Here is a 13,314-nt window from a genome sequence, read left to right on the forward strand (position 1 = left end):
GGGCAGTCCCAGAGGGTATATCCTCTCTCTCTCTGCTACAGGATGTTAGTTATGTCACAAAGCAGTGTCAGAGAATTTAACCCAACCCAACTCAAAAATAGAGGGGCGGGTACTGCGTCTGTCAATGAGCTTAAGAGAAAAGGATTTTACGGTAAGAATTTACAAAAATCAATTTTTCTCTGTTGCTCATTGACAGACGCAGTCCTCTTGATTAATATCAAATTGGGACGTCCCAAAGCAGTGCCACAAATGAGGGGTGGGATAACAGAAATCAAAATGTAAATCCAGAAGGCCCAACCGGTGCCGACTAGAAGTCTTAAAGGCTCATCAAACCAAAGGATGAGACTCAACTGAAAACCCAACAGAAAAAAACCCTTGAGGTAGACCAACGGTCTCCTCAAATTGCGGCCTGCAAAACCTTGCGGCCAAAAGAGGCATCCGCCGATGCCAACACATCAACTTTATAAAACTTTGTAAAGGTATGAACCGATGACCAGGTAGCCGCCTTGCAAACCTGGACCACTGACGCCTGATGGCGGAAGGCCCAGGAAGCACTAAGCGCCCGAGTGGAGTGCGCCTTAACAGGGAACGGAGGATTCCGACCCTTAATAGAATAAGCCTGTACCACCGTCTGTCTGATCCATTTGGAGATAGTCGCGACAGATGCAGGCAACCCCTTTTTGGGGCCATCCGTGATCACAAAAAGTGAATCCGTCTTACGAAACGAGTCCGTAGTTTTCAAGTATACCCTGATTGCCCAAACCACATCCAAGGAATGTAACGCAAACTCCCGAGGATGACTGGGCTTAGGACACAGGGAAGGTAACACAATATCTTCATTCAGATGAAACTCTGAAACCACTTTAGGAAGGAAGGATGGATTCAGATGAAGAACCACCTTATCCCTATGAACCACCAGATATAGGGAACGACAAGATAATGCGGCCAGTTCTGACACCCTGCGTGCAGAAGTGATGGCCACCAAGAAGGCCACCTTCTGGGATAACGTAAGCAAGGGAATCTCCCTAATATTTTCAAAGGGAGGTTTCTGAAGAACCGACAACACCAAATTAAGATCCCCTGGATGAAATTCCGCACCAAGGAATGAGTAGCCAAAGGCTTCTGAAAGAAGATTGCTAATGCTGAAACCTGACCCTTGACAGTACTCAAGGCCAGCTTCTGCTCAACCCCCTGTTGCAGAAAAGCCAAGATTCGGGTCACCGAATAGGCACATGGAGGAAATCCAAGGGATTCACACCACGCGATATAAGACTTTCATGTGCGATGATAGGTTTTTCTGGAAGTCGCTTTCCTTGCTTTAATTAGAGTAGGAATAACTGAAGTTGACAATCCCTTGTCCTTCAGCACCTGGGTCTCAATAGCCAGGCCGTTAAAAACCAGCGATCGTAAAGCAGGATGGAAGATCGGTCCCTGAGCCAGCAGATCCTCCCTGAGAGGAAGTCGCCAAGGAGCGTCCGCGACCAGCCTGACCAGGTCGGCGTACCAGGCCCGACGAGGCCAGTCCGGAGCTGCCAGGATAACTGGAATTCCCTCCACCTCTATCCTGCGAAGAAGTTTCGGCAGCAACTTGAGAAGAGGGAAGGCATACAGTAGCTGATACTGTCCCCACGGGGGGCGACCAGCGCGTCTGCTGCGTCCGCTCGAGGATCTTGGGAGCGGGCTACAAACCTCCGCACCTTCCTGTTGAGCCGAGCTGCCAACAGATCCACCTCCGGGGTGCCCCAATGAAGGCACAGCTGGTGAAATACCTCTGGATGAAGAGGCCATACCCCTTGATCCAGAATCTGACGGCTGAGATAATCTGCCTGCCGATTTTCCACCCCCGGAGTGAATACCGCGGAGAGAGCCGGAACAAACCGTTCCGCCCAACGAAGATTGCTGGCCACTTAAATGGCCGCCAGGACACTCTAGGTGCACCCTTGGTGATTGACATAAGCCACGGCCGTGGCATTGTCCGGCTGGATCCGAACCGGGCTGCCCTGGAGCTGCTCGGTCCAGTAAATCAGACAAAGTCTGATCGCTCTCAGTTCCAATACATTTATCGGTAACCTGGATTCAATCGGAAGAAATGACTTCCCCTGGCTGAGCATCGGAGACCGAAGCCACCAGACCAGAGACTCCCTGGTCCGCTCGCTCAACCGGATCCGATTGTTCAGAGAATCGGGATTCCGATTCCATTTGAAAAGAATCTCCTTTTGGAGAAATCGGGTATGAGACTGGGCATACGGTACTGCCTCTAAGAAGGCTACCATCAGTCCCAGGATCCTCATGCAAGTCCGAAGGGAAGGCCAGTTGACCGACAGCAACATCCGAATCGTTCACTGAATCTTCCGGAGCTTCTCCGTAAGGAGACACACCCTTGCCAAGGATGTCTCCAAAGTTAGGCCCAGATAGTTCAATCTCCTGGTGGGAACTAGGAATGATCTTTGGGAAAAGTGAAGAAAACGCTGATGTCCTGTGAAGCTGTCTCTGGACGCAAGGAAATCCCCCTGATGCAGGGAGGCCACCCCTGTTCAGATGGACTCCATCTTGAATTCTTGTACCCGGACAAAATGCTTGAGTGCTCTTAAGTCCAGAATTGGACGCACCTTGCCCTCCTTTCTGGGTATTGTGAATAGGTTCGAATAGAACCCCTGAAAATGTTCTGCTCAAGGAACGGGAACTACCACTCCTTGTTGCATCAAGTCCATTACTGCCCCCCGCAAAGCTTTTAAGCGATCCGGGGATAGTCGAATGTTGGAAGGGAAAAATCGCACCGGTAGAAGTGATCGAAACTCGATCTTGTATCCCGACCGTATGACCCCGCGAACCCCTTTGTCCGGGATTCTGGAAAGCCATGGATCCGGAAACCGGTGAAGACGTCCCCCCACCCCAGAGATGGGTGGGGGCGTACCGTCAGGCTGTATTGGTCTTATCTTCAGGTTCTTACTCCTGACTAGACAGAAAAAAACTAACATCCTGTAGCAGAAAGAGAGAGAGAGGATATACCCTCTAGGACTGCCCCTAAGGGGTGGCCAGAACGTTTTTTCTTCTGCCTAGTCCTACTCCTGTAGAGGGCAGCATAACCCAATTTGATATTAATCAAGAGGACTGCGTCTGTCAATGAGCGACAGAGAAAATGGGATTTTTGACTTACTGATATTCTTAACCATTGGATTATACTGCCCCCTACAGGAGTAGGACACTAGGCAGAAAAAAAGTCTGGCTACACCTATGGGCAGTCCCAGGGGTATACTCACTCATTCTGCTATAGGTACAAGCAGTGTCAGAAGAATTACAACTCTACAGAGGGGTGGGTGCTGTGTCCGTCAATGAACATCAGAGAGATGGATTTTTTGGCAAGTCAAAAATCCCATTTTCTCTTTCATTCATTGACAGACACAGCTCCTGATATTCTTAACCATTGGGACGTCCCAAAGCAGTGTTAAACATGAGGGGTGGGAACAGCAAAAAAGAAATTCCCAAGGCTAACTATAGCCAACCAGGTAAACAGGAGCTCAACCAAAACAACTTGAGCTCACTTTAAAAAACAATACAAGAGGAACAGGACCTCTAAACAGCAGCCTGCAAAACCTTGCAGACAAAGGAAGCATCCGCAGATTCCAACACATCCACTTTATAGAACATTGTGAAAGTGTGCACCGATGACCAGGTGGCCGCACTGCAAACCTGCTGATGGAAGGCCCAGGAGGCACTGAGCTCCCGAGTAGAGTGCGCCATGACAGGGAAAGGAGCAACCTGACCCTTGATGGAATAGGTCTGAATCACTGTCTGTCTGATCCATCTGAAATTGGTCGCAGAAGAAGTGGACAACCCTTTCTGAGGCCCATCCGTGAGCACAAATAGTAAGTCTGACTTCGTAAAATACTCCATAGCTGCCAGGTACACCCTAATTGCCCAAACCACATCCAAGGCATCCAAAGCAATTTCCTTTGAATGTTTTGGCCTGGGGCACAGGGAAGACAAGACAATGTCTTCATTTAAATGAAAATCAGAGACAACCTTTGGAAGGAACGACGGACAGGGATGAAGAACCACCTTGTCTCTGTGAATCACCAAGTAAGGTGAACGTCAGGATAACGCCGCCAATTCCGACACCCTTCACGCAGAAGTGATAGCCACCAAGAAGGCCACCTTCTGGGACAGCGTAAGCAGGGGAATCTCCAGAAGTTTCTCAAAAGGAGGTTTCTGAAGGACTAAGAGCACCAAATTGAGGTCCCAAGGCGGCAATGGAGACCGCACTGGAGGGGCCAAGTGCTGTCTCCTAACTCCCTGAAGAAAAAGTACGCACTCTCAGTTAAGAAAACTGCAGCCAGCAACCCTGCTGGGAAGCCATAGTCTGGCTTAATTAATGTGCCTGGGTTTCATTTGGTCAGAAACCCGGATGCAAGGTTCAAAACCCGAACTGTCTGGGTGAATCCTGGACAGGTGGCAAGCCTAAGCACAACCTAAAACAATTTAATCGTGAAAAATTAATTTGTGAAATGTTCCTTCCAAGCACAGCTCTCAGAATCCTGAAGACAACGCAATGGGAAGACAGCGCAAAGAAGCAATAATTTCCCAAAGGCTAAACGCAGCCAACCAGGTAACATGGAGCTCAACCAGGAACAACTGGAACTCACCTTGAAAAAACATATACCATCAAAGAGAAACAAAAAAAGATTCTCTTTAAACAGCAGCCTGCAAAACCTTGCAGCCAAAGGAAGCATCCAAAGATGCCAACACATCTACTGTGTAGAATTTTGTGAACGTATGCACAGACCACCAAGTTGAAGCCTTGCAAATTTGGAGCACTGAAAAACCCAGCAAGCACTCAGCGCTCTCGTAGAATGCGCCTTCACCGGGAAAGGAGCACAGACCCTTCATGAATAAACCTGAACTACCGTCTGCCTGATCCATCTGGATATGGTCCCAGCAGATGCAGCCAATCCTTTATGAGGTCCTTCTTTAAGGACAAAAAGAGCAATTGACTTTCTAAAAGACTCAATAGCCGCCAGGTAAACCCTGATCGCCCAAACCACATCCAAAGAATGCAAGGCAAATTCCTTTGAATGTTTGGGCTTAGGACAGAGTGAAGGCAGCACAATGTCTTCATTCAGATGAAAATCGGAAACCACCTTAGGAAGAAACAACTGATTAGGTCGAAGTACCCCCTTATCTCTGTGTACCACCAGATATGGTGAGCGGCATGACAACGCCCCCAATTCAAAAACTCTGCGAGCAGAAGTGATAGGGGCAAATTTCCCTATTGAAAGCTAAGACCGAAGTCCCAGCAGAGAGCTAGGTCCTATTCCTAAAACTAGGCAGATGAAAATCAGAAACCACCTTAGGAAGAAACAACTGATTAGGTCGAAGTACCCCCTTATCTCTGTGTACCACCAGATATGGTGAGCGGCATGACAACGCCCCCAATTCAAAAACTCTGCGAGCAGAAGTGATAGGGGCAAATTTCCCTATTGAAAGCTAAGACCGAAGTCCCAGCAGAGAGCTAGGTCCTATTCCTAAAACTAGGCAGAAACAAACTGATTACTGATAGCAGAGTTTGTGGGGTTATGCCTGCGGAGACTGCCCCATAGGCGTGGTTAAACCTTTTTCTTGCCTAGTGCCTATTCATGAATGGAGGAGCATAACCCAATGGTCTCTGAAGAGATGGAACTGCGTCTGTCGATGAACGATAGAGAAAAGTATATTTTTATATTTACAGCTATGGATTTTTATCCACAGTAAATTGAAAGCATGTTTAAATCCAGTTTATGGAAATGCAAAGTACACCAGAGAAAAGAAAAGAAGTACTGCATTTCAATTCTTCTCTCCACTTGTATCTTATAACTAGAGATGGGCTTAGACGTGTTCGGATCATAGTTACAACCCACCTGAGCAATCCCACAGTAAGGCTACTGTGGGCAGGTGGCAAGTAGATAAGGTGTAACTAAAGGCAAAATTTATATTTAAATTTTGGATAGAGTGGGGGAGTGATTTATGTTGCTGTCTGTGTACCTATTAGGGTGATTTACCCTCTCTGTTTTTCGTGTTTACTGTTATCACCGTAACTGAAAGTGAAAGGAAAATGCGGAATTTTGGGTTGTCCCCAGAACAAGTAATTGAGGGGAAATCTTCCAAAGGGAACACTAGGTCTGGTACCTCTGGTAACAACCAGGTATTCTCTCAATTTGGAGGGATTTCCTCTCACTTCCTATTGTACCTATGGGACAGGAAATAAAGGTCCCCTCCTCTTTCGTCTCATTTGTTGACATTATCAGGTGTGCCCATGCCTAAAACTACACATAGTGATCATTAAACAAACATTCACATACAAAGATTTCCCATTCTCTAGAGCAGTGTTTCTCAAACTTTTTTCAGTCAAGGCACCCTTTAGAAATTATGGACAGTCTTGAGGCACCCAATTCAAAAATGTAAAAGCTGGTGATTTATTCTTACAAAGCAAATACACTTTAGCAAACTGGTTCTGACTAGTATTCCAATGTTTCTCTTCTCCCTCAGTTTTTCTCCATCGCTCAGCTAATGTGATTCCAACACTGATGGAGAGGGGCAGGGGAGGGTCAAACAAGGATGCTATGCAGGTGACTGACATCCTTTTTATGTCATTGATTGTTAGGACGACCGCAGCTAGAAGGTTGTAATGGTGCACAATGAACACCTGTAACTTAGTGTAACTAAAAAGACAGCCTTCATCCACAAACCAGCTTGTATACAATTTTTTGGCAATTTTTAAGCATTTTGCCAAGGTACCCCTGAAGAATCCTCAAGGCACGCCAGGGTGCCTGGGCACCCTGGTTGAAAAAGGCTGCTCTAGAGCACAGGTGTCAAGCTGGCGGCCCTCCAGCTGTTGCAGAACTACAAGTCCCATGAGGCATTGCAAGGCTGACAGTTACAAGCATGACTCCAACAGGCAGAGGCATGATGGGACTTGCAGTTCCGCAACAGCTGGAGGGCCGCCAGTTTAGAGATGTGTGGTGTAGCCTGGCTTACACTTAGGACACTCACCATCAATGTTGTGCTTTGAGTACCCCAACAGCAGAAGAATGTTTGGCATATCTCCATAACAGCTCTGTTCATACAATGCAGATAGTCACAATTAACTGGCATTTGCTGCTGGCCTAGGAGGACAAGGTAGACTTGTATCATTCACTGTGCATACAGATTCCACATACATGTGTTATACAGGACTTTAGTGGTATTTTTTAAAATAATTTTAAGTTTTATTGTGTGCACCAGCGATGACAATACAAAACCAGCACTGATGTAGGGTACAATAATCATAAACTGCTACACAAACCAATAATAAAGTAAAACCATATGCTAGGCACAAAGCATATAGGGTGATGGCAAACAGGGCAACAAAATGTACATTGTTCTGACATAAAATGCAACAGTGCAAGACACTAAAACCATCCAGAGGCTTGTGTACACGAACAAGTTTTCCAATAGAGAAAAAGTCACTACGTCACAGAAATTAGAAATCAAGAAGGCAGGAGCAAGAAGGAAAATAAGCGTCAACAGGAAAACTTAGGAGGAAGGGGAGAAAAGAAAAAAAAAAATGGGAGGGGGGGGGTTGGGGAAGAAAATGGTTGGGAACGCATGCACAGTCACCGCTGCTCATCCGAGGAGGCCACAAAGGAGTTGTAGTCTTGTGACTACTGGAAATCATGCCAGTAAAACCAGGTTTTATTGAATTGTTCCTTTTTTCCTTTTAGCACAGCCGTTAATTGTTCCATCAGGGTCATTTCATTCACCACAGCTATCCACTGACCAACTGATGGGGGTTTAGAGCATTTCCATTTTTGCAGTATACATATTTTAGCGGTATTAAGAAGATGGAGGAAGAGTGACTTCTTATATCTGCGCCTCGAAATCGGAGTGAGGTGAAGCAAGCACTGCGTCGGATTGTCTGCTAGTAAAATGTCTCTCTAAAAAACTATTTCCAGATAGAATCCCAGAAGGGGGGGGGGGTAAGGGGGCATGTCCAAAATAAGTGCAATAGTAAACCCTCTGACTGTTGACAACGCCTCGCCAACAAGTGAGGGAGACCGAAGAGTAAATCTTATGTAAGAGTGTGGCAACTCTATAACATCGAGCCAGGATCTTATACCCCACCTCCTGGAACCTACTCGCAATTGAAGAGTGGTGAGCAAAATACATAACAATTACGCTCTCCTTGATCCTTTGAGAAAACTCGACCCAGATCGCATTTCCAATTCTGCAGATAGGGAGGTATAAAGCCTTCCCGGGATTTAATCAGCATTGTGTACATTAGTGATAGAAGGTGGCGGAGAGGCACGGGGTCTAGGCAGTGCCTCTTAAAAGCAGACCAGGAATGACACATATTGCAAGGAGGTGAGGAAGTGTCTAATCTGTGTTGCTTGCCACCTGTCTGGGGGGGGGGGGGGGTGACAGCATTGCTTGAATTTTAAACAATAGTGCACTATCGACCCTCAAGGAGGAAGTCTTTGAGTCTAAACCGGTTGGTCGAGATTAATTCCTTAAACCTCCTCCCTGGGAGGGAACTCTTGAGCACCAATAACAGGTGACATAGGTGAGGGGATGGGAGGGAGCATCGTGACACAACCCGTCGTAGCTATTACTGACAAAGTAGTGCCTAGGATTTCAGGGGCAGTGGCAGATTAGAAGTCTGCCACAACAAAGTTGGAAGTGGAAAAGGTGTCTTTGGTGGTATTTAATAATCACTGGGTTTATTATTTTTTACTATATAAAAGGAAATAAAGGCCAAATATTTAAAAAAAACAACTCTTACTTTCTGTTGTAAAATAAAAATGGCAGCACCGCATCAGCACCCCAAAATTACCCCTTTTTGGAAAGTGGGCACTGCAAGGTGATCTAATTATGTGCCTCGTTTCCTTTGGAATTTCCTGCATAGAAGGAATGTGCAGGAGTTGTTTCTGGATTACTGCAAAGATCTGGGAGAAATATGCAAAGGAATCAAATAAGAATACACATGGCTCTTGTATTTAGACAATAAAAAAAGCTGTGAAAAAGTATTTGCCCCTGATTTATTTATTTTTTGCATTTGTCACCCTTATGCCCTGTAGACACTATCAGATTATCTGAAGACTTTTGTCTTCAGATTTACCTTTTCTATGTAGTGCAAGGGCCTGCCGGATTGCATACAAATTGAAAGTGTTTAGGTTTGACCTTATATTATATGGTTTTGGTAAGTCTGCAGACAAAAGTCTTCAGATAATCTGATAGTGTGTACAGGGCATTAGATGATTCATATCATCAAACAAATCGAATATTACACAAAGATAACCCGGGTAAATACAAAATGCAGTTTTTAAATGATCATTTCATTTATTAAGGGGAAAAAAAATGTCCAAACCTGCCTGGCCCTATGTGAAAGAATATTTCCACCCCCCCCCCCCTCCCCCTGCTAAATTATGAATGAAGTGTGATTAACCACATTTTTTGGAAAGCGGAGTTTAATTTCACTTGCCAAACCCAGGCCTGATTACAGCCAGACCTGTTGAATCAAAAAAATCACCTAAATAGAACCTGTCTGACAAAGTAAAGCACATGAAAGATCTCACAAAGCAACACATCATGCCGCCAACTAAAGAAATCCAAGAACAGATGGGAAACAAAGTAATTGACATGTATTAGTCTGGAAAGGGTTACAAATCCATTTCTAAGGCTTTGAGACTTCAGCGAACCACGGTGAAAGCCATTATCCACAAATGGAGAAAACTTGGAACAGTGGTAAACCTTCCCAGGAGTGGTTGGCCTACTAAAATGACTCCAAGAGCATAACAACGACTCATCCAATAGGTCATAAAAGAACCTCACTTGCCTCAGATAAGGTCAGTGTTCATGATTCAACAATAAAAAAAGAGACTGGGCACACATGGCATCCATGGGAGAGTGCCAAGGCCAAAGCCACTGCTGACCCATAAGAACACAAAGGCTCACCTCACATTTGCCAAAAAAATCTTGATGATCCCTAAGCCTTTCTTGTCTTGTCAATATTCTGTGGACTGATGAGACAAAAGTTGAACTTTGTGGAAGGTGTGTGTCCCGTTACATCTGGAGTAAAACTAACACAGCATTTCATAAAAAGAACTTCATATTACAGTCAAACATGATGGTGGTAGGGTGATGGTCTGGGGTTGCTTTGCAGCTTCAGGACCTGGTCGACTTGCCATCATTGATCGAAACATGAATTCTGCGCTCTATCAGAAAATCCTGAAGAAGAATGTCCGGCCATCAGTTCCTGATCTCAAACTCAAGCGCACTTAGATGATGCAGCAATACAATGATCCGAAACACACCAGCAAGTCCGCCTCTAAATGGCTCAAAAAAAATAAAAATAAGGATTTGGAGTGGCCTAGTTAAAGTTTAGACTTAAATCAGATTGAGATGTTGTGGCATGACTCTAAACAGGCCTTTTATAAGCTCAAAAACCTTCCAGTGTGGTGGAAGTGAAACAATACTGCAAAGAAGAGAGGGCCAAAATTCTTCCACAGTGATATGAAAAACGAATTGCCAGTTATCGCAAATGCTTGAATTCAGTTGTTCCCGCCAAGGGTGGCACAACCAGTTATTAGGTTTAGGGGGCAATTACATTTTCACATAGGACAAGGCAGGTTTGGACAGCTTTTTCCCCTAATAAATGAAATCATCATTTAAACTGCATATTGTACTTACTTGGGTTATCTTTGTGTGATATTAAAATTAGTTTGATGATCTCAATTATTTAAGTTTGACAAATATGCAAGAAAAAAAAAAATCAGGAAGGGGCAAATACTTTTTCACAGCTCTGTATTTAGATAGCATGGAGTTCAGCTTGTAGGCAGGTTGCCTACAGTTTGGTTGCCCCAGGCTGGGGAAGGGGTTTAGTGCTGCACACCTCTGTTCCTGGGCTTTTTGGGCCCAGCCTTTTCGACCTGTATTATAAAAAGAGATGGGTTCCAGGGAGTCCTGCTCAAGAGAATGCCTTGATTGCTGAAGAAATGAGAGGACGACTGCAGTCAGTCGGAAGGCACCAGGAGTCCCGAGATCTACCAGTTCCTGGAGAATACCAAGCATAGAATACTACCTTGTGGAGGTATGCCTTGACAGCCTAAAAAAGATAGTTAGGGATGTTGTATTGCTAATGTTAACATTGAGCTGTATTTTTAAGATAGTTCAAGTAAAAGTTGCATCAACTATTCTGAGCCATGTCTGAAGTCATTTGAAGGGGTCCATGATGGCTCCTGATGTATGAAAAGAACTAGGGTCAGTAAAGCACATACGGGGTGTAAAGTGAACCCACTACTACAAAGTTAACTCGGTAGGACAAGTCAGAGGAGGAATGTAGTTGCAATGAGTAACCAAGAACTAGTGCAAGGTACATTGCAGACAGTTGTGAAGCCTAGTGCCTGGTGCAGATTATGGGTCCTCTGGTAGTGAAGGGGGCTGGTGACCTACTTCTCTCCTCAGTGATCAGTTTCCCAAAGCAACCAGGACCAAACCCGCATTACGGAGACCCATAGCCTGGTCACATGGTACTGGAGTGCAAGAGATAACAAGTGCACACGAGGTCTGCGCTACTTGCACAACAGGACCCCATTCTGTCACTGGACTGATGGAGAGGGCACCGGCTCAGCAGTGTCCCTCCTATGTAAATGCAACATATATCAAGCTAAGGTGTGATCCAGCACCGGACAACATGTTTCAGAGTAACTCTGTACGTTTATTACTACACACAGTGATATGGCTCATCTCCGAGTTGGGGAACTGCCCTAATGTTTGATTCTCACATGACTGCAGTCCCCGCCTCTTCCTGGACATTGATGAGCGCATGCACAACGAAAGGTGCCTCCACATGCAGGGTAACAAGCTGGCTGCTTTGCAAACAGAAGCAGGACATTTTGTACCTTCAAATGCAAGGGGAGAAATATCTAGCTTTCTTTATGGGGAATTATTATATGAATGCGTAGTAGACACAAAAAGCAAAACACAAGGCTCAGAGAAGTGACTGAGTGTCAGTAGTTTTGGGATCAGCACAAAACAGCAGCATCTGTTTGGTACATCTGACAGGTCCATGCCCACCCTTACAAATAGTGCACGTGGTTACATATAACATACAGCAAAGTACCTGCTTTGATTTGTGCAACTGCATGTATGATGCACACTGCAAGCTCTCCTCCATGTTCCAGGGATGTTTTGGGTACAAACAATATATTATTTTCTGTGTCATAATATGATTCTCCTAGTCGCAAAGAATGCTTCCCCCACACAGAGCTCTGGACTCGGGGGATATCCTGGGCTACAAGAAGCAGAAGAGGATTCTGGGAGCAACTGTGACATGCAACATGGAGGATCACTGAACCAAACTGGTAAACAACCATCTGACGTGGAGAGAGCTGGCTTATGTTCATGGGAACAAGATCACCAGTGATGGCTAAGTTAGCAGTTTTCTTCATTTCTTTCTCTGTAGAATAGAAAGAAAACAGAAGGGTGATGTCTAAATATCGGAGGCTCTAGCCTGCTGCGCAAAGAAGCCAAACATGAGGCTCTTATGATGGATTATACCTTCAGCCTGTGCTTTAAGGGCTTCCTTGATCTCCTCCAGCGTCTTGGTAAGGGGACTGGCTGATATCAGCCTCCTTAGATTATCCTCCCGGTACAGTGCTGTCATAAACTGCAATGGCTGCAAATGTAATCCTAAAAAAAATAAAATTCACTTTTCAGATTTATAACCATCAACTGAATGCAGTACTAGTGTTTGGTGCTGTAAACATACCTTCCATTGAAAGCATTGAAAAGTTTCCATTATTGATGCCTTCATATGGGTTCTTCTTGGCCTGGTTCAAAAAGACCACATTCACCATTATTCGTAAAATAAACAGCTCGGCCATCACATTACTTTAGGCAGAAAATGAGTAATGGCAATGTTGAGCAGATTCACAAAGATTCTGAACAGCCAGGTCAATGGCACACTTGCCATACTGTCAATGGTAAAAACTGGTTAACAGGTGCAAAGAAAAAAATTGCTTCCTTGCTAGCCAGATGCCTGTCAATCCCTCATGATGGAAAGGCTGCAAGGGAGAAAAGGTTAGTGTATGGATATGTAATCCAAACCACATGGCTGAGGACATTTTAGGTGTCGCACCTTTTATAAAGGGATCAGATACATTTTCATGGTGCCAGCTGACACCTAGATCCTTTCCCACTCACTTTTCAAAAATGTAGTAACCTTGGTTCCATGTTAACATTGGGTAGATCTCCCATTCATATTAAGTGGACTGAAATATTTGTAAGACAAGCACAGTTGGT

At 45.0% G+C, this 13,314-nt stretch overlaps 1 protein-coding gene across 1 annotated transcript in view; it reads right to left on the reverse strand.

Moving 5' to 3' along the window:
* LOC309568829 (uncharacterized protein) overlaps positions 1–13,314 on the reverse strand; it is a gene marked incomplete at its 5' end in the record, with an annotated part of 291,543 nt that overhangs the window by 12,448 nt on the left and 265,781 nt on the right. Inside the window, 4 exons of the mRNA XM_082274615.1 lie at positions 7,027–7,139; positions 12,134–12,469; positions 12,571–12,702; positions 12,782–12,842. Of these exons, the coding sequence (XP_082130741.1) occupies positions 7,027–7,139; positions 12,134–12,469; positions 12,571–12,702; positions 12,782–12,842 (642 nt within the window). The remainder of the gene's footprint in view (positions 1–7,026; positions 7,140–12,133; positions 12,470–12,570; positions 12,703–12,781; positions 12,843–13,314) is intronic.

This window comes from Pelophylax lessonae (assembly GCF_965119305.1).
Source record: "Pelophylax lessonae genome assembly, chromosome: 12".
Lineage (NCBI taxonomy): Eukaryota > Metazoa > Chordata > Amphibia > Anura > Ranidae > Pelophylax > Pelophylax lessonae.